Source organism: Phycodurus eques, chromosome 16 (genome assembly GCF_024500275.1).
Source record: "Phycodurus eques isolate BA_2022a chromosome 16, UOR_Pequ_1.1, whole genome shotgun sequence".
Lineage (NCBI taxonomy): Eukaryota > Metazoa > Chordata > Actinopteri > Syngnathiformes > Syngnathidae > Phycodurus > Phycodurus eques.
The window spans coordinates 19,519,205-19,543,082 of NC_084540.1; the positions used below are offsets into that span (position 1 = coordinate 19,519,205).

The 23,878-nt window shown below is 42.6% G+C and overlaps 1 protein-coding gene across 1 annotated transcript; it reads right to left on the reverse strand.

Annotated features, from left to right (window-relative positions):
* Window positions 1-2,595: 2,595 nt before the first annotated feature.
* Window positions 2,596-22,827, reverse strand: lmx1al (LIM homeobox transcription factor 1, alpha-like). The gene is made up of 9 exons (XM_061700213.1): window positions 22,593-22,827; window positions 21,251-21,342; window positions 19,534-19,729; window positions 5,118-5,350; window positions 4,264-4,427; window positions 3,475-3,552; window positions 3,276-3,396; window positions 2,995-3,150; window positions 2,596-2,840 (listed from the first exon to the last, which is right to left on the reverse strand). Exons 1-9 carry the CDS (start codon window positions 22,631-22,633, stop codon window positions 2,683-2,685), a joined length of 1,239 nt encoding a protein of 412 aa, XP_061556197.1. The 5' UTR covers window positions 22,634-22,827; the 3' UTR covers window positions 2,596-2,682.
* Between the last annotated feature and the right edge of the window lie 1,051 nt (window positions 22,828-23,878).

Consider the following 23,878-nt stretch of genomic DNA (forward strand, 5'->3'; position numbering starts at 1 on the left):
TCAGTGTCAAATATTAAACCGGAATGTTCCACTCCCACACAAAATCGTCCGACTACTCGCTGACTAAGAAATAGGGAGTTTGGGAAGAAAAGAGCAGGAGGAGGCCGTCTCGGAGAGAGGGGAGGATGTTGAGTAATGAGATCTGTGACCACCAAAGAGAACAAACCTTTTCTTCTTAAATGATTACGACTGGAGCGTAATAATGGCCAAAAGCACAGAAAGTGATCCAAGTGGCATCCAATTATGAGACAAACAAGGCAAGCACATTTTCGGGTGAAATTGCAGACTGTATTGAATATACAGCAACATTATACATTCAAAGCACGTCACCTTGGTAGCCACTGAACATAAGATTGCAAACTCAGCTAACACGGCACAAATAAGTTACCCTCACAAAATATCACCGTAGAAATGTGCATGTGTCAAACATGTTGTGAAAGAGTCTTCCTCCAAGCCGTAGCAGGTAAAAGCATCGCTAGTCCTATTTTTTTTTTTTCATTATAATTTTTTAATTGCACTGCTTTGAATGAAGGCTTTGTGTTATAACCTACACTGTGACAAATAATCATGCTGCCGTTTAGTAAATAGCCGCTGTTCATCACAGAAGAAGGAACAAAATATCTACCTAACGTCATCTAATTTGAGCCGAGAGAAATAAATACGTATGGAAAGAAACTACTACAATTATATTAAACAGTCATACATTTACATTCGGAGCTCAGTGTTATGTACGGAGTGTCGAGGGACAGCGGACGGCCATTGTTGGCGCTTGCTTACGTCTTAGATGATTCGATTATAAAATCAAAAGCCAATAGTCTCTTGTAAAACCCTGTTTCCGAATAAGGTTCTATAAAGACGACCCTGTAGTGGTGTCCCAACGCAAAAATAAAAAAACTAAACAGTATTTTTTTTTTTTTTTTTGGGGGGGGGGTCTGTAATAAGCCAGTCATGCAAATAAAATCAAATACAGTGGAACCTCCAAAGTGGAACACAAGCCGTTCTGAACACATTTCTCCATAGGAAATAATGGAAATGGAATCATCATAAAAGCTTTATTAAGCACCTGAAAATTGGAAGTACCATTTTACCGTTCTAATTGTCATAAGTATAAAAACAGTTCACCACAGTAAAAGTGACACAAAACTAAACTAAACTCCGAGCTCGTCCGTCTCCCTCTGCGTGACGTGCGCGCACTCACGGCTGACCACGAGGCGCTCTCAAGCGACCGCACCAGTGCGACGCGACCATCGAGTTCTTGGATAGATTGAGCGGGGCGACTCACGCCGGACTCCAAAGTGCGTCACACGGCGCTCTGCTAGCCAAGCCCAAAAAATGAGGAACACAGAAATAATGAAAAACAGTTTAAGATGAAATCTCTACAAGTGAGTGCGACATAGGTATTAGTCTTTGTACATGTTTTCAGCAATTATATTCAAACATGTATTCATCTCTGAATTTACAGGGTCTTTAAATGAATTGTATTGAATTGTTTCCCTATGTCGCAAGAGGTTCCAGTTTTCATTCTAACATTTTTCTGCGGTTTCGCTGTCACGCGACGTTTTGTTTGACGTTTGAGGCAAATGTATGCCCAATTTTTTTTGGGGGGGGGGGGTTTGAATTCCAAATTGTGCTGCTTTTGGAGGTTCCACTGTCATGTTTTGAAATGTTGAGTTTCATATGAAGGCTGGCTTCAAAAACGTCACTTCTTCACATATATAAATAATCGGTTACATCTTAATCCTATCCAGCGTAATATCCTGAGTTGCATCTCAGGTAACACACACACACACACACACACACTGACCTGAGAGCAAAACTGTACTCCAGTTAATATACAGTATTGTGTTACCAATCACAATGTTTTGCCGTGAATTCAGAATATATGCATCTGGACTGGTGCATTCCCTTTGAACTAAACCCTTTTGTCATATGTGATATACAGTGGATGTAAAAAGTCTACACACCCCTGTGTAAAAGTTGTGTGGGGAAGAAAATTAATAAATTAAGACCACGATAAATCATTTATAAACCTCTTCCACCAGTAATGCGACCTAATTATATAAAAAAAAAAAAAAAAACATTTTAGAGCATGGAAGTTAAAATACACAACAGATAATGTGGTTGCAAAAGTGTGCACACCCTCATATACCAATCACATTCAAACTCATGTTAAACGGGAGTCAGCACAAATCTGCCACCATTTAAAATGCCTTTCGTGTTATAGGTCATTATAGCGGAACAAGTTTTGAAATGATTTATCTTGGTCTCATTTATTTTATACAACTAAAACCTGGCATTTGAACAGAGGTTTGTAGACTTTTTATAGCGATGGTATATAGTATGTCTTGCATTTTTTGTTTTGTTTTTTTGTCTTTTGTTTAAAAGTGCTGCTTTGTATTAAACATGACATAAATATCACAAAAGAGGTGCTTCGGCACATCTCGCACATTTCCAGTGTCTCGAAGTGATTCTCATCGTTGACAGAGAGGAGGATGACGGGAAATAACGTGCCAACCAGTGGATTGACTTTGTTTGGTCGAGTATTTGGAATGCCCCCCCCCCCCCCCCCCCCCCTCCTTCCCCCGACTATATTTTAGCGGAGGCAAGTAGACGGACAAACTCCGTCTTAGCTGCGTCTTTTGAGGTGAGAGGTGGAATAGGAAGGGCGAGCGTTTGTAAGGGTCACGAGGTGAAGTAGGAGTTTTGCATGGAGTAGAGGCGGTCGATGGGGTTCCCCACTCGCGCGGCCAGGAGGCCGCCCTCGCCGGCTGCTAGGAGGCAGTCGCCCAGGTGACCCAGGCTGCCGTCGCTGTCCAGGTCGTGGAACACCGTCTCGGATTCTGCCAAGAGGAACGGACAGTATTTGTGGACGCGTGATGGTCAAGGATGACGTCAGAACAATCTGACTAGTCGCTGAGTAAGTAACGGGAGTGTCATTGCTTTGGTCGCATGAATGATTTAAAGTGCCGACGGTTTTGCTCTTTTGCTGCTTACCGTACGGATGGAGCTGCTCGCTGTTGAGCTGAGGCGGAGTGAGGCCGTGTCGGAAGGGTTCCCCGCCGTAGATGTTGGGGTCCAGGGTGAGCAGCTGCTGTCGAGGCAGAGGGGGGTACCCCAGCATGCCGTCCATGCCGTGACCGCTGGAGCCGTCTGTGCGGACATGACCGTACGGACACTATTACGCCTCTTGGAACCAAAGTCAAACTTGCTCTGAGCCTTCCCCAAACTGTTGGAAGCAACTCATAGAATTGTCCAAAGTTCCGCTCCTTCCTCACCCTCGCTGTCGTCGTTGCTTTGGCGCCCCCCTCGACTGGCGCCCCTCCTGCCCCCTCCCAGCTGTTCCTGTTCCTGCTGCTGTTGTTGCTGTTGCTGCTGTCGCCGAGCGATCTTCTTCATCTGACGCAAAAAGCACGCAAGCTAAACGTCTCCGATCCGCATACGATTTTGCAGCACTTGTACGACGGAACGCGTTACCTTCGCCCTCTGGTTTTGAAACCACACTTGCACCACCCGCACTGTGAGACCCGTCTCGGCAGCCAGCGTCTCTCTCACCTGGAGGTTAGATTTGGTTTTGTTTTATTCAATGAAAAAAAAAAACACACTCACAAAAAAAACTCAAATAAAGTGATGCAACTAATTATTCCGTGACCAGCAAAACACTCGTATTTCTGATCATTAATCCGTCCTGGCGCTCCAAAAGCACTAACAAGAATTTTGAGAAGGTGTTTTTTTTTTTTAAATAAGAAAAATTGCAATGTTATGCTTTATTTAAAAAAAAAAACATACAGTCATAACATAATTAAATAGACCATAAATAATTAAACCGTTGGTGCATCATGATTTCATGCCTTAATGCCCGCTGATATTGTGCTGCTCCTTTGTCACCAGGGGGCAGCATAAAACAAACATACATAATACACGAGGAAGACGTTCACAACTAAGTGATGCAGTAAGCGGCAGTAAAGTGTTGCTACACCGTTTGTGTTCAAATATCCATTGCTTCAAGGATTTGAACTGCCGCAACATTGGTTCAAGTTTTTTTTTTTTAGCCTTCCTGTGGCGTTTTTAATCACGTGTTAGCAGTAAGCTCGCAGACTTTCGTAAGTTATGTGGTTTGGTTAAATATACGTGTAAATCTTTTTTTTTTTTTTTTTTTCTGCTGCATCTTGTGAACTTTGCTGACTCAAGACAAGAAAATCTGCTGAGCGATCGCGTGTCGAGGAACCAGTTTAGTTGGAAACTGTTCAGAGCGTGTCGTCTCACCTTGCGGCAAGGCTTGGCCGACACTTCGAAGGACGCTTTGAACGCGCGCCGCTGCTGCGTGGTCAAGATGGTGCGCGGGCGTTTGGAGCGCTTGTGCTCCTTGGCCTCGTCGCCGCCTTTTCCCCCGCCCGGGCCCCCGCCGCCATCCTCGTCCTCGCTTTTCACTGCGCAAAGACGATAAAAACAGTCAAAAACGGCCCGCGTGTGACCGTGTCCATCTTTGTTCCTCCAGGGGAAATGCATTGCTACGATATTAAGAGTAGTTTTTCCCAATCTTCTGCACTAAACCCATCCAACCAATACCTTCAGGGACCGTTATGTGTCCCAAATATTTGTCCACAGCGTGGGCAGTTGAGACCCTGCTCCAAGGATACGTTCGTTGCAAGGTTCTGTCGCTTTGCAAGAGTCAACACGCTTCTGACAGACATGAGCAATGTGGGCGATGGGCCTAGTTGTAATATAAGAGAAGAGAAGAGAACCTTTTGTAGTGCCGCAATGTGGAAATTTGCATCGCTTCCGCAGCAATTGGAAATACATCGGCCTGTAGAAAATGGAAGAATGTATCGTAGCACGGCGGGACTATTGCTTAGCACGTCTGCCTCTCAGTTCTGAGGTTCTGGGCTTGAATCCGGAGCCTGGTCTCCCTGTGTGGACTTTTGCATGTTCGTTAAAGACTAAAATTGTCCACGGGCGGTCAGTGTGAGTATGAATTGTTGTTTGTGTGACTGACTGGCGACCCCTCTTCTCTCGCCCAAAATCAGCTGGGGTGGGCTCCAGTTCACCCGTGATCCTAATAAGGACAATCGCTGCAGGAAACGGTTGAACGGCTCGCTTCGGACTCTCCCTTTTCTTACCCGATTCCGTGGGTGTGGGACTGATGGCGGCGAGCATCTCCCTCTCCTTCTCGTAGTCCATGCGGCACAGCAGCTGGCCTTCCTTCAGCACAAACTCGTCGCCCCGCTGCAGCCGGCGTTCGCACTCGCAGCAGCTGAAGCAGCCCAGGTGGTACACCTGGCCCAGCACGCGCATGATCAGCTCGGAGCGCCCGATCACCTGCAGGCAGGCGCTGCACTTCCTCACAAACAGCCTGCAGACGCACACGCACAAGCAGCACGGTGTGAGGGACGCCTAATTATTGGATGTAAAGTAGAGAGCATCATGAGGGTCAAGGAGCTGAAAGGAGGTGATGTAATTAAAGATGGAGGCGTGGACAAGGAGCCCCCCAACACATTTATCCTCGCGTTCAATGATTCCTGAGATTAGCGTCGTCTCTTAATTAAAGGCCGTATAAACATTACCCAATTCACAGAGCGGCAAGGTGAACATCTGCTACACAAGGAATTACTGTACTGTTGAAAGAGAGTCTGTTTCCAATGTTGTGCTTTTCTTCCACCTTCCGGATAGTAGATGGCAGCAGTGAGCCTGGGATGGAACTGCTTTCCTAACGGAATTTATGGTGAGATCAGCTGACTGATTTTGAATGGCACAAAGTTGTTACCAGGTCAATTCAGCAAGAACTTCATTTCAATTTTGGTGACGATTGGGATAAAATGACTTTTTTTCCCTTCGGCCTTATTAAGTTTACTTTTTTCCCCCCTTCATTTATCCATCCATTTGCCATTGTCAGGTGAGCCGGAGCCTATCCCAGTTTTGACTTTGGCCGAGAGGCGACGTACGCCCTAAACCGGTCGCTTGCCGCTCTCGGAGCGCATTTAGACACACAATCATTGACACTCAAATTCCCACCTAGGGACAACTTCGAGTGCTCCATGAACCGAACACCAATGGAATATGAACACCAATATGGGAATATGGGAAGAAGCTGGAGTTCAGGAGATTCAAACCCCTGAACCTCAGAACTGTGAGGCCGACATGCTAACCACAAGACCCACCGTGCTGCCCTGCCCCCCTCCACACACAATCATCCAATATTGTAAAGAGAGCCTTATGTGTGACTTTTTCGATTGCGTTCCGGCTTTTATCCCTCCACTTCATTTCCAACCCCACCATCACTTCAAGTACTCGTTCCCATTCAGCAGCGCATAATTCCCCGCCATTGAATTCCTCTCGAATCCCTGCTCTCGCTCTTGCTTTCCTACAACCTCGCCCTCCTTCCACCCCTCATAGCCCCCCACCAAATTGGTATTTTCTGCCAGCATTCCCTGTTTGCCCTCCCAGCCCGCCTCCCCCAGTTCACTGAAACTAATAAAGACGGGATTAATTAGATTGTTGTTTAAACAGGGCGATGGCCAGACAGACGCTGTAAACTCATAACCAGGGATTGAGGATAGCATGGGGTTAATCTCTCGCCACTCACTTATGCACACCGAGCCACGCACAAACACACTCGAGTATCAATACCAACTCCGACGTGGGCCCTCGCCCCACCAACACTCCTGCAACTAGGAATCGAAGATTTTCGTATTTCAACAGGGTAACAGTACACGAGATCCAATTGGAGCCAAAAAGTAGGAACTAGATACGAAGCGGGATAAGACGGAAGGGAGGACTGGCACGAGAGTGAGCGAGGGGGAGGAAAGCACAGACAAAGTGTTGTTGCTTCCTGACTGAGCGCGAGGAAGGTGTCGCTGCACAAATCTGGAGCCAGGTCTGCACATTAGAGCTCCTAATCTGTCACTCCGTCCCAAACGCAGCTGCCACGGCTAATCTCTTCCATTCCATCTGCCAAAAAAGCATCTCCAAATTCCCCAAAATGACTGCACTGTCAAGTCTGTGGCAAAGAGTATGTACCTGCGGCCGCTGTTCATAAAATTCATTCGCTCTCCAGCAGAGGCGGAAGAAGTGCTCACACACCGAGCTTAAAGGAAAAGTTTGCAACTTTCAAAAAACTGTCAGCATGACCTGACACGAGTATATTATTTGTTAAACGATCTGTGGGGCGGGGGGGGAAACAAAAAAAAAAAAGAAGCCCTCTCTGGCCCAATCTTGTACCTCTAATTTTATTTTTAAGAAACCACCGTGGCCAAGGAAATACAACCAATCAGAGACAGAAGGCGTGACTGATGAGGTGTCATTTTGTACCGTCGGGTTTGAGGAGCTTTGCTGAATCTATGGTGGAATATCCACCTCTGGTTAGCAACGTAAGTTCCAAAGAAGAAACCGGACAGATCCCGAACTAAAACGAGGGTAAGCATAGGAGGGGCCTTCCGGAGGGGGAGGGGCCACAGGCGGCTGGGAGGATTCACGAGCGACGCGGAATTAGCGACGTTTCTGCTCGACGGGTACGTTTACCGCCTCTTTTTCATTTTGAATTTGTTGCACATGCACCCCGCCTAAAAACAAAAGCATCAAACTTCCAACCAGTAACATTTAGTGTGACAGAAAGTCTCCTTGAAGACATTCAAACCTTTAAAGCTGGCAGTTTTAAAACTGCAAACTCTCCTTTAAGTACAAACACTTATGCAAGTAAAAGTAGAAGTACTTATTCAACTCAGTAGCACTACGGCACGACTGGGCACCTTGTATTGCGAAATGACTCTCCGAATTTTGAACATTGGTATTTATATTTTTGTAATGCTGGCTTTAAAAAAAAGATTTTTTGAAATCGATACTTAAAGTACAGTAAGAAAATATTTGTACTTTGTGACCACTTCCCACGATTGCTCTCCAGTGATATAAACGCACAGAGCCTTTTAATAACACATGCGACACTTCCTTTCGCCCGGGCGACAAAACGTTCCAAAACGACGAGGACGGCTCGACATGAGCCCGACCGTGTTAAGTCGCCGCATTCCCTAAATAGGGGCGCGCGCGGCGTGGTGGCAATTTACTCAGCACGGCAAACGGAGGCAACTCGGGGCAACTGCCCCAGACGGGGGGTCTCTAAGTAGATCGGTCTAATCCCCCCCCCCCCTAATAGAAGTATCATTCACACTGGCCCTGACAGGGGTGCAGCTAGCGGCTAAAGAGCAACCGCTTGCGGTGCCATCTCGGGGTTTTCAACAGCATACCTGAATGTATTGCACTGTTCTCGTGGGAATTAAGTAGCATGCCAAAGAAAAAAAAAAGAAAAAAATGATTGTTACTTCTATGACTTTAAAAGCAGCCCACGGAGTGTTACATGAAAGACGTGAGGTTCACAGCACTGTACGGAAACCATCAAGAAGAATGTTAGTGAACGCACAAGACAAAAACTGTTCAAGGGAGGCCTGGAAATGACCTTGCTTCGTTCAGTCGCGCCTGTGATAGTGATAAACGTCGCGCGTCAAAGACGTGAACATGAAAGACGGAGGAGAGCGGTCGACTTTACGAGAGCTTCAATAAGCCGCGGGCTCCGTGATCGTGCGGAGGTGGGTTGGAGGCCGTGACTAATTACAAGCGCGCCGATTGCGAGCTCAGATAAAAACCGGAGGAAAACTCGAGCTGCAACCAGCGAAAAACGGGCGCTCGCACCCGCCTTTTCGCGGCCAATCTTTGAAACGATCGTCAAACTTTGACGCCAGGATCCGCTCACAGTAGATGACGTGGGTGGGGAAAAAAAGCGTGGTGATTTCATATCACCCACCTGCTTCCAATTTGGGCTCATTTGGGAAAAGTCTCGAGTCAGATTTGTTCAAGTACGAGCCCCGAAATTCACCCTCAATGGCTGCTTCAAACCAAAATGGACGACTTCCTGTTCAATTTGAGGTTCTTAAGACATTTTCACATGTTCTGATCTGAAAGACGTGTCCACTAATTGACGTTAGCCTGTCTATGGCGTTTTGCACTGTTCGAGCACGAGGCGTCCTTAATACATACTTTTTCATTCGTGTGAAAACGTGCAAACATTGGTGAGTTTTCAAGAATGTTGAGTCCTCCAACGAGGCGCATCATTTGTCGCAAGAATCCTAAACGCAATTCCAAGAGGGCCTTCGCGCTGCCTGCTCCGCGGGCTCTAAAAACAAAGTAGGCGAGGCTTTGTCAGCCCTTCTTGCTAAGTTATCACAATTGACCAACGTGCATTAGAGAAGACAGGGAAAACGACAAACGATATGCAAGCGTTGTACTTTTAAGTCACTTTAGTATCCATTTTCGTAGGTGTGTGCGCGTGTGTGTGCGTGCGTGCGTTGGGCGGATATTGCTCTGTGAAGCAAAATGGCTCAGAGCCAAGGTTCAGTAATCACATCATCTCCGTTTATTAAATCTCCCTGCACTGCTTCTGTGTTATTAAAATCTCCCGGCATTCCCCACGATACTTGCTACCCCTGCCACCTCGCACTCACTCGCACACACGCACGCATGTATATGATTACATGGAGTACAGTGAGACACACACACACATGCACACACACACACACACACACACACACACACACATACGTGTGGCTATATATGCAATCACATCACCACCAGTGCTCAGTTTGTGGAAAAGCAGATAAGGCGACCGGCCACAAACATCCATAAAACGAGGCCAGATGCTGTTGTTTGGGCACCATCGCGCGCGCTGATAAACTAACATGGTAAACAGTCCTCTTGCTTGAATGAAAATTTCCGAAAATTCTGAAAAAAAAAAAAAAAAAAAAATGATTAAAATCTTTACTGCCCTGATAGATCACAGTGTGTGGACTACATCTTTAGAAATACTAAAAAAAAAGCCCCAGAAAATTATTGTAGAGAATAACTTTTTAAGACTTTTTCTTTTTTTCTTCAATCATTTTGATTTCATTGATCTATATTTTAAAATTCGCTGCATTACTTTTGCAATATTATCAATATATTCCATGGTTCTAATGTGCCCTCCCAAAAATGAAAATGTGATTTTAATTCATATTTTCTTCTGCAACAATTGATAAAAGCAAGGTCACCTTAATGTTGTTGTGTTTAACTAGCAAAATAATCTAAGAATGTATATAGAGCTGGAAACTGCAAAATTCCGAGTTCATCTAATTTTGCTTCTTATCGCTCCCTGTTTGAGAAAATGAACATTTTTGTTTCATTCCACAAAACGCTGGCAATATACTTCCCAAATTCCAAATAAAAAATATTGTCATTTACAGCCTTTACTTGCAGAAAATGAAAACATTTTTTACATCTTGTTTTTTCCAGAGCTGAATTTAAGAATGTATTGAATGTAATGTAATGCTGAATTTAACATGATAATATGAATGTTTTTGTTAGATCATATTGTATATATGTGTATAGATAGATTATTAGTTGAATCCTTTGTTGTTGTAATGTTTTTGAGATTTCGGTAGTTGTTACTGTGAAGCCCTTTGACGCGTTTGTGATTGAGGGCTATGATAAAAATGAATTGAATTGAGCTATATAATAATATTAAGGAATCATTTGAAGCATAATCAATAACAACTGAGTTAAATAGAATCGAAAGAATTCAACAGTTTGTGCGTCTTGCTTAATTCATTGCGGCTCCTTCTGATTTGCGTGACTTGGCCAGTGGGGGGCGGTATAGTACAGTCATGCAGACAAATGCGGGAGTGTTTCAAAGCTCCTGTCAGTGACTCAATTTTTGAAGAGGATAAAGAATATATGCCAGGAAATATTGTTATATTGTTTGTCTTGGAATGACAATAAAATGCTACCGTACCATACCCGAATAGGTGAACCGCGATATAACGATGAAACACCGTATCTCAAGTTTTTGCTCGCAAGTCAAAGCAAAAGCAAATCGGCTAAACAACAACTTGATTCTTGAAAAACATGTGAATCGGGCCACTTGTATCTCAAGGCACCAATGTGTATGTGTTTAATGTTGCACGTAGTTGTGTTGAGTACAAACGTGATGTTCCTGCGCAAAGCGACGACAATTAAAAACCAGTTCGTATTGTTGTTTCTCTCAGGATATGTTTGATTTTCCACTTGATGTTCACAAAAATTAATGCAATGTGCGAGGACCTAGCTCAGATGTGTGTGTGCGTGTATGTGTGTGCGTGTGTGTGTGTTTTGATAAAACAGTTAATCCCCAGGCCACCAGAACGCAATATCCTGTCTGCCCGCTTCTCATTTCCTGTCTGTCTCAGGCGGAGCGGGAAGCAGCGGGGCAGGGGAGCGAGGGGGGCTGGGATGGCGGTGACGGGGGACAGCGGGACCCGTTGCCCCAGAAACAGGAGATGCAGCGATTTGGTGAAAAGTGTCTACGCCGTTCTCCCTATCCCCCCCCCCCCGCCCCCCCCGCAATTCCCCACCTCCTCTATTCTGTCTCACACTCTTCCTCCCTGCTTTTATTATCTCAGATTTAATAAAAGCGAGGCGAGCAGCTTGTTCTGCCATGAAACATTTATTAGCTGTCTGTTATAAAATTGTTGTGTGTGAGGGAGGGGGGATAAGGGGGTCTCATAATATGCAAAACCGGTCGCACCATCACCTCCTCGCACATGTGGCTGCCCCCCCCCCCCAAAAAAAAAATCCAACTTGTCTTCTTCACCCTCTCCACCGCACTTCCTCCATCAAGTGACAGTTGGCCTTTCATAATACTGTAAAAAAAAAAAAAAAAACATTACAGCACCGTGTCTCTGGCATATTTAGGACTTCACCTATTATCTATCGTCTATTTATGATGCCTTTTCTCTCAGTAGTGGTCATTAAAAAGCTTTTTTTTTTTTTTTTTTAGAAGGATGCGGAAGTCAGAGTACCCAAAGAAAAGTCACACAAGCACACGTAATGTTGTTGGTCAAATGGGCCTGTTTCAAAATTACTAAAACATATTTCTAAAAAATAAGGATTAAATTTAGTTTGCTGGCCTTATTTTTTCCCCCCATTTATTTTTAGTTTATTTAAAAAATATATAATTTTCATTATTATTATGGTTAACAGGTCACAGGTGTGAGTGCATAAAATGTATTATTATGCATCGAATAGCAGTATGTTTGTATTTGTGATTGCATTTAGCTTTAGAAGTGCAAGGGGAGATGATACGGAACAAAACGTGCCACTATAACCTAAAGAAAGACATTTTAAAAAATGTTTTATTATGATACAAATAGAAAAAAAAAAAAACTTTACATAGGTCCAACTACTTGACACTTTATGTAGGGTAGGCTGCGTAATTTTCAAATGTTCCTCTTTTTTTATGGTTGGGTTCTACTAATGAAAGTGGGAACTAGATCTACAGCAGGGGTCACCGACCGTATGTTTGAAACTGGCTGCTACTTCTCGGTTACTGATTAACGTGAAGGGCTACCAGTTTGATACACACTTCTGAAACAACGAATTTGCAACAACAACAAATCCCCTTTAACTATGTTACTACGAATAATACATGATCATTCAAATCGTGTCTGTGAAGACGCAATTATTTCTCACAACAGTTACCAACGATGATTTAACAAGGAAGGAAACGGATAAATATCGATATGCACATTTAACACTTCATTTCTACAATATAGACTTTTACATTTTCAAATGATGCCTCCTACAACATCCCTAGGAAATGCAAAGTCCCATCACTCGTGAACGATTTTAGAACAGCCAAGCAGGCTACTCGCATGTTTGCTGGTGGCTAACTTGCTCTCTTGTTGATCTGTTGTCAATACAGAATGGTAGTTATAGCATGACTAATTCAAAGAAAATTGTAAATCTACATGTGATGGGGGGCCTTTTGCGCAGGAATTTGTCATTCACATAGTAGATCATTAATTGTGCGGTGTAATTCAGTCATAACAGCCTTTCAGATAGCAGATATATCCGTTACTTTAAAAAAAAAAAAAATGTGACTGTACATTCACATTGACACCTTAACGATCTTCACTAGTCAGGCCGAGTTTAGTTGACGGTAACGAGCGCTTGTTGACGTGTCACTGCATTAATCGTATTTCCCCACAGTCCGTGTCAAGCCTGTCATTGAGACAGCCACAAGAACTGCGTGTAATTAGCGTTGTTCCCAATCAGCGTCCGTCCCCCTCGCACCCCATTGTGGTCCCCGCAGGGAACATCGCGCGTGCGAGGGGTCGACTGGGAGGAGGAGGCGGGGGCGGCGACATTAAGAGAAAACAAGAGATAAACTGTTTGGTGTCACGGCTGCGATCGATCTCACTGAAAAGGAAATGAGGTTTGGGATGGAGAAATATGATTGCAAAGCAGACAGTGACGGATGAGGCGGCAGATACGAGGAGAGACGTGGCGACGACGAGGAGGCAAGATGGTGGCTTCTATCACACTGAAGCCTAGGAGGATAGAGGACTGAACACTTTTTACACAGAACCCAGAGAAACGGGTTCAGCGCTTCAGAAACCATCGGCGCGGGTGACTGCTGTGACGCATGAAATCGGTGTCGGGCAGTGACAATTTGCTTGCAGCGCAACTGGGCGGGGTCACTGAATGTCAGTGAACTCAACTCCTTTTACAACAAGCAACAGTTTGCCAGATATGAATCAATCTTCCTAAAAGTTGCTTCAAGCTGTTTCATGTCACCGTCAAACTAAATATAAAACCAAGAGAATTACTGTTGTTTATTGCAAGCGACCACATAGATGTGCCTTTGGAACGTCCACGTAGCTTACTGCTAACAAGCAATGCGAAACGCCATAGATGAGCTAACGAATAGCATCTTTGTGGCAGTGTTATAAGCAACGGATTTTTGACGCAAGTACAAATGAAGATAGGTAAAAGCGCCAACAGAATAAAAACTCTTTCATAAACAAGGCAAAGTTCAAATCCATCCATCCATCCATTTTCTGGACCGCTTATCCTCACTACGGTAATGATTTTGTAAATAAAAGACTGATTAAAAAAACAACCCAAACGTAAAACAGGGCACCACGTATAGATTCAACGCAGCAGTAAACAGGGGAGACTTGGAGACTTCAGGAGACTTGGAAGCTCTATTGACACTATTGAACAGGTTTAACATTTACGATTGTTGACCCCAACCGAGCAGATCAGGGAGGGAAAAAAAAAAATCACTCATCGCTTAATACCCTGTAGTAGTGTAACGCTTGAGTTTCTCCTCTGGGGATCAACAAATGATTATATTATTTTTATCGTGGTCAATGACGTGCGAGACACTTTATACAAACACTCAACACAACCGCTTGCTCCTCTATTTGTGCCTGGCAACAATGTAAGCATCAGCCAGTTTCTTAATTGGCTATCGTTCCGTTTCACTTCACAATCACGGTGTTGACTGCACACACAAGGATGGCCATCGTAAATATTGCACATGATGAACATTCAATTAAAGGCCTTGAGTGATTTCTGAGCAGATTGGGGAGAAAAAATAAAATGAAAATCACTCTTAACACACACCATACCACAGGATAATCGTTCAGGATAATCTTTCCAAGACCTTTGATAATCTGCCCTTTGCCGCCTTTGCTCAAAATGGGGAAAATGCGCCGATACTACCTGAAAAGACGAAAAGAATATCCCTGGGTAGACTTTGGCGCAGCTACAGTATGTGGTCAGAAGAGTGAGATTCACATTACTCTGCCAGTGGGGTCTCCCTCTGCGTGAGTTGATAAAGCTAAGATGTAGCGTGAGCCGCCTCCACCCCACACGGAGTGAGCGATTAAACCCGAGCTTTGGTGAATAGCCGCCCCCGGCGACCTGTTTTTCCACGGGGCCCCGGGCGGCCTTTATGGAGCTTACAAGGAGGCCTTGCGGGCTCATTCTGTCCAGACTCGACATCACTGACCAGGAAACGCTGGCAGTTGGCGGGGAAATATGCGGCTAACCCTACAGTGGAAGAAGATAGCGGCTGTCAATTGGCCGCTTTACTTAAGCGCCACCGTTGTTACGATACTGGGGCTCACGCTAGCCTGCTTAACATGGAGATACTGTGAAATAGCTTCATTGTAGTGTTGGAGTTTCACACAGAGCACAGCGAGGGGGAACTTTTGCTGCAACTAAGTATAGTTTTAGGCAGAAGCACAGCATCCACGGTCATCATAATCCAAAAATATTGATCTAATAGCATCCGATGCTATGCTATCATAAGATTGCGGTAATTCACGCCATTTTTATCTCTAGTTAAAATAAACAGTGGCGCCTTGAGATACGAGCGACCCAACCTACAAATTTTTCGAGATATGAGCAGTCGTTCGGACCATTCTTTACTTTGACTTGTGAGCAAAAAAAAAAAAAAAAAAAGAGATACTAGTGCTGTATGGTGGCAGTGAACTCAGCTCAGTTCAGTCAAGCTGTTTACTTTCATTTAAAGTTTAATGGCAATCTAAACATAAAACCAATAAAATTACACGCTGCGTACTTTAAACAATCTCGAACCTTTGCGTTTAATTCCATTAGCTTAATGCTAACACATAATATGCAAGGCTACAGACAGGCAAACGAATAGCATCTTTGTGGTGGATGCTTTCAGGATCGGATTTTTGAACACAAACTGAAGCAACACACGCAGACAGACAATATAACAATACTCACAGGCATATATTCTTTATCCTCTGCGAAAAACGACTAATATGACTGAGTCACTTAAAGTTGATGTGAAACTCTTCTTCGTTTGTGTCTGCATGACTGTATTATACTGCCCCCGGTGGGCAAGTTGCACACACGAGAAGGCGCGGCAATGAATTCATCATGATGCACAAACTGTTTCATTCTGTACATTCCAGTTAATTATGTTATATATTATGGATTGCTATTTTCCTTGTCAAAAAACACATTAGAAAAAAAGTGTTGTTGTTGTTTTTTTGTTTTTTTTGGGGGTGAGCCTGGAATGGATTAATGGCATTTTCATTTATTTGAATGGGGAAAGAGGATTTGAGATACGACTGTTTTGAGTTACAAGCGTCGTCACGAAACAAATCGAACTTGTATCTCAAGGCAGCGCCGGCGTTTATTTCAAATTGCTTTTCAGTAGGGACTTGTGCCGAATGCTTCTCCTTCCTCTTCAAATTTCCAGCAAATGACAATACTTCTGTAAAAGTTTCTAGCTGTGCGTGTACCCACCGGGAATATACCATATGTATCATATATAGGTGGAAGGCTCTAGTTTAGGCCCAAAAGCTTCACTCTCAACATCTACTCCCTTACAGGACGGCGTACGAAATCACACATAATGCTTTTTAAATCCCCTCATTTCCATAATAAATTAAGAAACCAAAGAATAAACAACCCCTGTTATTCCATTGCATAAAGAAAATGCTTACATTGATTGTCCTGTGGAGACCGTAGGACCTGAGCGTATATTGTGAGCCAAATAGCATAATTGCATTTTCAACTAACTTTAATAGAATACCAATAAAAACTAGCAGTGCGCTCGCTAAAAATGTTTGTTTTTTTTCTCCCATGTCTGTGTAGATTCTCAGTCGTCTTGGTCATGGTTACGTCGCTCAAGTTAAATCGAGGCAACTGGACTCTTCTGGTTTGTTGAATTTGTTGTTTTTTGGAATTTGTTGTCTGATGAATCAATCGCCATTTCGGAGGCGTTAGTACGCACGAAAACTCACCAATTTTGCCAAGCGTGCGTATACTGGTGAAACTTTTGGTATTTTACTGCTCCCTAACAAAAGCTTCCAAAAGTCACTCAGTAGCGCCCCCTGGAAAGGGAAAAAAAAGTCTCAAGGACCTTGCCCAAAATTGAACAGGAAGTCAGCCATTTTAGTTTGTAGCGACCGATTTGGGTGAGGGTTTTGGGGGAATTTGGTCGAACTCCTACTCGGGCGATGAGCCCCGATCGGAAGCGGGTATCCTAGAAAGATGGCCGATGGTAAATTGCCAAGCTTCTTTGGCGAGGTCATACAATGTGGGTAGATCGTGTCATTCACGTTTGATGTTCTCTTTGAGGATTGGCCATGAAAAATGAATTATTACTGTGATTGTAGTTTGCATTGGACCTGCACCATACTGTTACATAACTTGGGGACATGAGAGCAGCACAGCGCAGCGGCGCCTTGAGAGAAGACTTTCATCGGAAAATCCTCCTTTATGTACGACAAACAATGGGGCTTTGCTCAGCTATCTACGCCAGTGATGTATAATGACAGCCCGACAATTAAAAACGCTGTGTATCAACATATTGTCGTTCATGAAACCGAATCATGTCTTTGTGTTCGACTAAACAGGCCCAGATTTCACATTGCGTAAATTTGTCAGTAAATTGAGACGAGCTCTTTATTATTTCAGTTCTTTTTTGTGATTTGTGTTTGTTTGGTGGTGCGCTGAGATTTTTCTAACACTGTTTCACTGCAAATTGCCCCCGCAATCATAGACATATTGCTGTATTAACTGTGGCAGTATCAATTTGAATGGTTTGTGTCGTATCGAATTAACGATGCGTCATTGTGCTTCCGAGGTGTAAACACTACAGCATATTAGCGTTATAATATTGCAAATACACGCTCCAGATATTGGCCGCTATGTGCTGCACACATACGGGGGGAGGCGCCGATGGAGAGAGTGCACGCAGGGAAAACAAGGAGACATTGTTGCTGATCCGCTGAAGGTCACGGGCTGCACCGAGTGCCAAGTCTGGCACGGCAACAACAACAACACAAAAAAAAAAAAAAAAAACACACACACACAAGGCGGGGATCCATATGGAATGCATACAGGGGGACTAAGTCAACCATGTAGTCAATGAGCCTCCGGGTATTAATCTCCATCTACGACTACAGTCATTACACGAGGGCAACAAATATGCTTTTTTTTTTTTTTTTTTACTCCCCTGGAATTAAAAAAAAAAAGAAAGTAAGACGTTTTTGATAAGCCTGTAGCATTCCCACTCATTCCCTCCACTAGATAAACGTCATACAATGGGACTTTCATCAGCGGCCAGCCAGTTGCTCTTTTCTCCTCTCTCGCCACGCCTCAGCTAGCCTCGGCTCCTCCAGATGTCAGCTACAGTGGGAGCTGCTGGACGCCGTCTGACACTTTTCAAAACATTGATAGCAAAGATGCACTGCACACGCACACCAAAACACCTGAACGTACAAAGTGCAGCCCCAGGAAATGAGAAACGTCGCATTCAGAACATCTGGAATGAGCGCATTGGATATTTGCGTTGTACAGTGCACTCGTCATAAATGCTCTTTATTTATTTACGACATCTCCTCTCTGCCATCTCAACGAATAAGACAGCACGAACAAACCAGTCGATACTTCATAAAATAATAACCCATGCATAAAATAACAGGGAACTAAACTTGCAATTCAACTTATTACCTATATTTATATATATACTTTTTTTTTTTTTTACACTCTATTGAACACTTTTGCCACAATTAGTAGAGTGGCTTGTGATATTTGATTTGAAACATATACATACATATACATTACTTGAGTTAATTAAAAGCGCGTTATACGTTATGTATGTTTATACAACGACACTCAATTTCGGAGTTAATTTTAAAGCAGCACTTATGGTGTAAAAATACAAAATGTTTGCCAATCTGTGAAATATATTTTCAATTCAATTTCAATTTTTTTTTTTTTTTTTTTTTTTACGGGTTACAATCCCCGAACGGGAAAATTCAACTTTCATCTGCTGTGTATTTTGTGTTGCACATCTCACACAAAACCAGATCACACATGCAAGCATAGACCTACTTTTATATCTATAATTGACCACACCTTGCGTGAAAATGGACACTATTGTTTAAAATCACAAATTCTGTTTTTATGCTTCATTATTTTGTTTGTCTTTTTTTGTAGTTTTGTTTCCCCCCCCCCGCCCCCCTCCCCCTCCTCAATACTTGTTTCTTTATTTAGGTAGTTAAAATGTGCTTACATGTGACTAAAATAAATGAGCACATTAGCTTTGAAAATGAATGCATGGTATTGCTATTGTAAATATACGCAGTGGATATAATAAGTTTACACACCCGTTTTAGCTCTGTTCAAATGCCAGGTTTTTGTGATATGAAGAAAATGATACCAAGATAAATCATGATTTTCTTTTTGTTATTTTTTTTTTTGTTAGCACAAAACTTTTCAAGCTTTTGCTATAAAGCAATAAAAATGTCAGGAAAAGCCTCCTAGAACTACTGAACTTTAGGTGTGTGCTACTGACACCCATTTAACATGACCTTGAATGTGATTGGTAAATTCTAAAGTCAGTCACGTGCCCAGTCGTAAGGGTGTGCACACTTGTGCAACCACATTATCTCCTTATTTTACTTCCCCTCTCGAAAGATGGAGGGGGGGGGGGGAAATAAATCAATTGAGCTGTGCAGGACATAGGTCACATTAATATCACAAAAACCGGATTCTTCTTATGACAGCTGACCACGAGGTTGAACGTCTGTTGCAATAAAGTAAGTAATGAAAAAGAATAAATAAATAAATAAAATATATATATATATATATATATATATATATATATATATATATGTGTGTGTGTGAGTGTGTCATCCTTACTTCTCGTAGTCCGGCTTGCAGTAGAGCAGCCGGTCCCGGCAGTAGCAGGTCCCCGTGAGCGCGCTCAAGCACACCGCGCACTTGACGCACGACTCGTGCCACGAGCGCTCGTTCACGCGCAGCAGGAAGCGGTCGGCGATCGGGGACGAGCAGCCCGCGCACACCTCGCCGCCTCCGCCACCCGAGTACTCCGGACCTGCGTGGGCCCACCCGGGAAGCAGTGGAAGAAGAAGAAGAAAAAAAAAAAAAAAAAAAAGTTACAATAGTCTCCCATCAATTCAGCGTTCGATACGAGCGGTCTTACGACTGTCCCGACGTGCGACGAAATTCCAATCTTACCTGCACGATTTTGTACGCAAGTAGAAACAACTATCACTATACGCTTAACAGCAGCAACGTCACAATTGCAGTAAATCCATCCAAATATTTGTTGGGGAAAAAAAACACTTGTAGGCTATGAATAAACAACAGTCCGTAATAAGTGCAAAAATGCACAATTTAAAGTTCGGTACAAGGGCTCCTCGGTTTACGACGGAGCCCCGTTCCTACGACGGCGCCGTGGTCTACATTAGACGTAAAATTAAAGTCATAATCGCAGTCAATTGTTGCATTTTAAATCACTCGCGAACAAAAGAAACAATAAAACGGAAAAAAAAACTAAATAAACCGCGGACGCCTGGGATCATAATATTAGGTACACCTGCACACACAAAAATGCGGTCGTAGTTTGAACTGCATCGTATTGAGGAGGTGTTTCGAATATTTGGGTTATTTAGCCGTTCCAAATATGCAACATAGAGACATTTTGAAACGGTTATGAATCTGGTAGTGCGCACCGATTTTGATTCAACACAATCCTACTTTATGATAATCAATGTAACAATATGATCACTATTTCCTTGTGTGGCTAAGTCAGATAACCACAATTGAGACAAAATTCCGCCTGAAGTCATACAGTTCTATAGTGTGCATTCATTTTCATTACACATGTCATTCGTGTATAATAATAGAGAATATTGAACAGTACAATTGGAATGATGATATCCATTTTCGTAAGGCAAGGAAAATATTACAAACAGTATTCAATAGTGAAGTAGTTCTAATAGTGTCCATTTATTTCATTCTATCAATTCTATGTGATAACGTGGTTTCCTATATGACAATTTAACAGCACACGAACAGTGTGGTAAATAGATTCCAAAATATTAGATTAAAAAACACACACACACATCGGGTTTTTTTCTATAAATCTCCAAAGTGTGGCCACTGAGTATATTTCTGCACGCCTTGTGATTATTATTTTAAAACGTCTTCCATACAGTATTTATATTCGGTTTTGTGATTGATTGCGAGGTTTTATTTATAACGTTTTTGGTTTTCCTCGTCGGCCCTGGGACTTGGGGTGGGGGGTGGGGGGAATGCCAGGTGTTTTTTTTTTTTTTTTTTTTTTTAATATGTCATTCCCTTCTATATGCTACACATTATAACATTTTTTATTATTATTGTTATTATTATTATGTATTAGTTTTCATTCCTGCTTTAACATCCACGTGGTACTTTAGTATCATAGAAGGCAGTGCATTTAAATAAAAGGCCCATTTAAATGAAACTATAGTGGATCTTGTGGTTGTGATCCTGGGCCTGTTTAGTCTCAGAAATTATTATTATGATTATTATTGTTATTAATATTGAAATATTGTGCCAGTAAATGCCTCACCGACAAAAGGTGTTGAAGATGGAGGCTGCTGCAGACACGACTGTTGGCTCTCCTCCGTTTTCATGCCTTCTCTCCTTGCCCCGTTGTGGTCCCTGTGCACGGGGGAAAAAAAATAAAAAATATGTCTTTGAGTCACAATATTATTTTAAATACTGCAACTAAAGCAAATATTAAAGGAAACAGAGATCTCAAAATGAAATTTGAAATGTAGCGAGCAGCTGCAACGATGATGATGAATGACATCCTCCGAGGATGAAATAATAATTAAAAAAAACCAATGAAAATAATGAACAGCATCCAAACTAAATATTTATATCGGACGATATAATGCAAAAATGTAACAACAACAACAAAAAATACAACAAATATATAAATACAAAGGCATACATGCATGATTTAGTACACAGGCATAACATATAAAGTTCAATCGTGTAAGCACTAATAATAACTCATTGAATTTTGCACCTTTTAAGCGGCCCAATTAAAGATGATTATTTTGGAAAAGAATTATTTTTTCATTGCACGATCTCGGGATCATATTTTTATGATACTCGTTAATAGAACAACGTGTCATTAATCTAACAGTATGTTACATGTAATTTGCATGCAACACATCCCATTTAAAATGTATTTTACAATGATATAAGCTTTATTCTGACTTGACAAAAGTATATCATTATATTTAATAACACATTGGCTGTCATAATGAGACAAGCCGTCATATCCACGGCCTGTAATCAAATTGCACTTTACATTCATTTCGATTTTATGCTCATTGCTGACATGAGAAAATTCTTTCAAGGGCGTCGATACCAAACACCGGGTGATGATTGCCCGTTTAATTGTCAGGGAAATAATGTAAGATAAAATTTCATCACAAAAGAAATGAATTATGGAAATTCAACCGTAATCTGATTTGGCTTTATGACTAACTGGAGGCTGGGGGGACGAAATATACACGAGGGGCACAGTAGTGTTATGCACTGATAATTACATCTTGACACTAAAGGAGAGGTGGGGTGGGGTGGGGTGGGGTGGGGTGGGGTGGGGGGGGGGTACGGAAATCACCTGCAGAGGTAATCGAAACATATATACGGCTAACAATTTACAGGAAAACATTTCACAGATTGTGTGTGAATAGAAAGGGGAAAGAAAATGATGTTAATAAAAAATATTTAAAATGCTGTTTATTGTAATCACTGGCACGTTTGAGTGCCTTTCACGGTTTGAGCAGCAAATTTCGAGCACGTGCTTGCTGCTTGTAGTATCAAGACTACAAAAAAAAAAAAAAAAAAGAAGAAGAAGAGTGAATAAAATCCCTTTTTCGGGGATGCTGTCTTACCTTGAGGTGAAACACACTCCTGGTATCTCGGTGGGCAACATTAAGAACACAGCGGCAACTTCCAGATGCGTTCACGGACCGCTTTCACCCGCACACGCACACTTTCTCTCTCTCTCCCTGCGTTTGCCTCACTAAACATCCATGATGACACTCCACTATCCACTCCACGCTGCAGACAGGCTATTGTCTCTCCTCCTTCTTGTGTGAGCAGCCTGGCCGCTTCTCGTCGAGCGTGTTTTGTGCTTGGAGTGAGTGGGGGGGGGTGGGGGGGGGGAGCATGCATGCATGCAGACAGAGGGAGGGATGTGGACGGACTGCAAGAAGGAGAGGGAGAGAAGGTGCATGAGAGACCAGCGATTGGTGAGGCACTTACTTTCGAGGCGTCTGAAGGGTTTCTGATGGGAATCCAACTCTTTTACTGCTCTAAAACATGCCGTTATTTCTCAATTACATTAAAAAAAAAAAAAAAAAAACATGAAATACACTTTACTGTACCAAGAAAAAAAATATATTGAAAAACAAATGTAAAAGTTGACACGCATTACAAAAAAAAAAAACATCACCTGTCATTGATCAGAAGCGATTTCTTTGCCATTGGTGGCTGGCGGCTGTGTGGAGGCTGGTGCAGTGAGAGAACAGCACCCCCATGTGTCGAAACGTGAGAAGTGCAAGAATAAAATCGCCAAACGACGTTTTCTTGCACGTGAAGAACAAAAGAATCCTGAAAACCACACAACAAAACTTCTTTGGTTTCATGTTTTGTTTTGTTTTTTTTTTCTCATTTTTTGCTATAGTTTTAATAACTATATACTTAGCCGTCTGATATATTTTTAAGTTACACACATTTTGAACATCTGTTTTTCAGTGGTATGGAGAAACTGTACAGTCACACAAAGTTATATGTTGACTTTTTATGACTATTTTCTTGACATGCAGTTTCACACGAATTCTGTTACAACGTTTTAACGTCTGTGTTGAATAAATACGACTGGTACAGTAGGGTGAACTAGTGGTTAGCATGTCTGCCTCACAGTTGAATCACATGGAGTTAGCATAGCTAACACACCCCACACCGCAGGATAATCGCTCAGGATAATCTTTTAGAGACGTCTGAGGATCGGGCCTAGGTTGATTTTGATTGGAAGGGGTGAAAAAAAAAAATCACTCTTAAAATACCCCACAGCACAGGATCATTGCTCAAGATAATCATTTAGATTAGGCTTTACACGATCAGGATTTTTGGGGCAGATCACCGATCAGCGAGTTGAAAAAAACGATTACCGATC

Bases quoted from the DNA above. Each gene is read 5' to 3' on its own strand.
- lmx1al (XM_061700213.1), bottom strand. From the start codon at position 22,633: ATGTTGCCCACCGAGATACCAGGAGTGTGTTTCACCTCAAG. The intron at 4,428-5,117 runs GTAAGAAAAGGG...GTCTTTGCGCAG, and splicing joins TCCCACACCCACGGAATCGG to TGAAAAGCGAGGACGAGGAT. The intron at 2,841-2,994 runs GTAAGCAGCAAA...TCCTCTTGGCAG, and splicing joins CGAGCAGCTCCATCCGTACG to AATCCGAGACGGTGTTCCAC.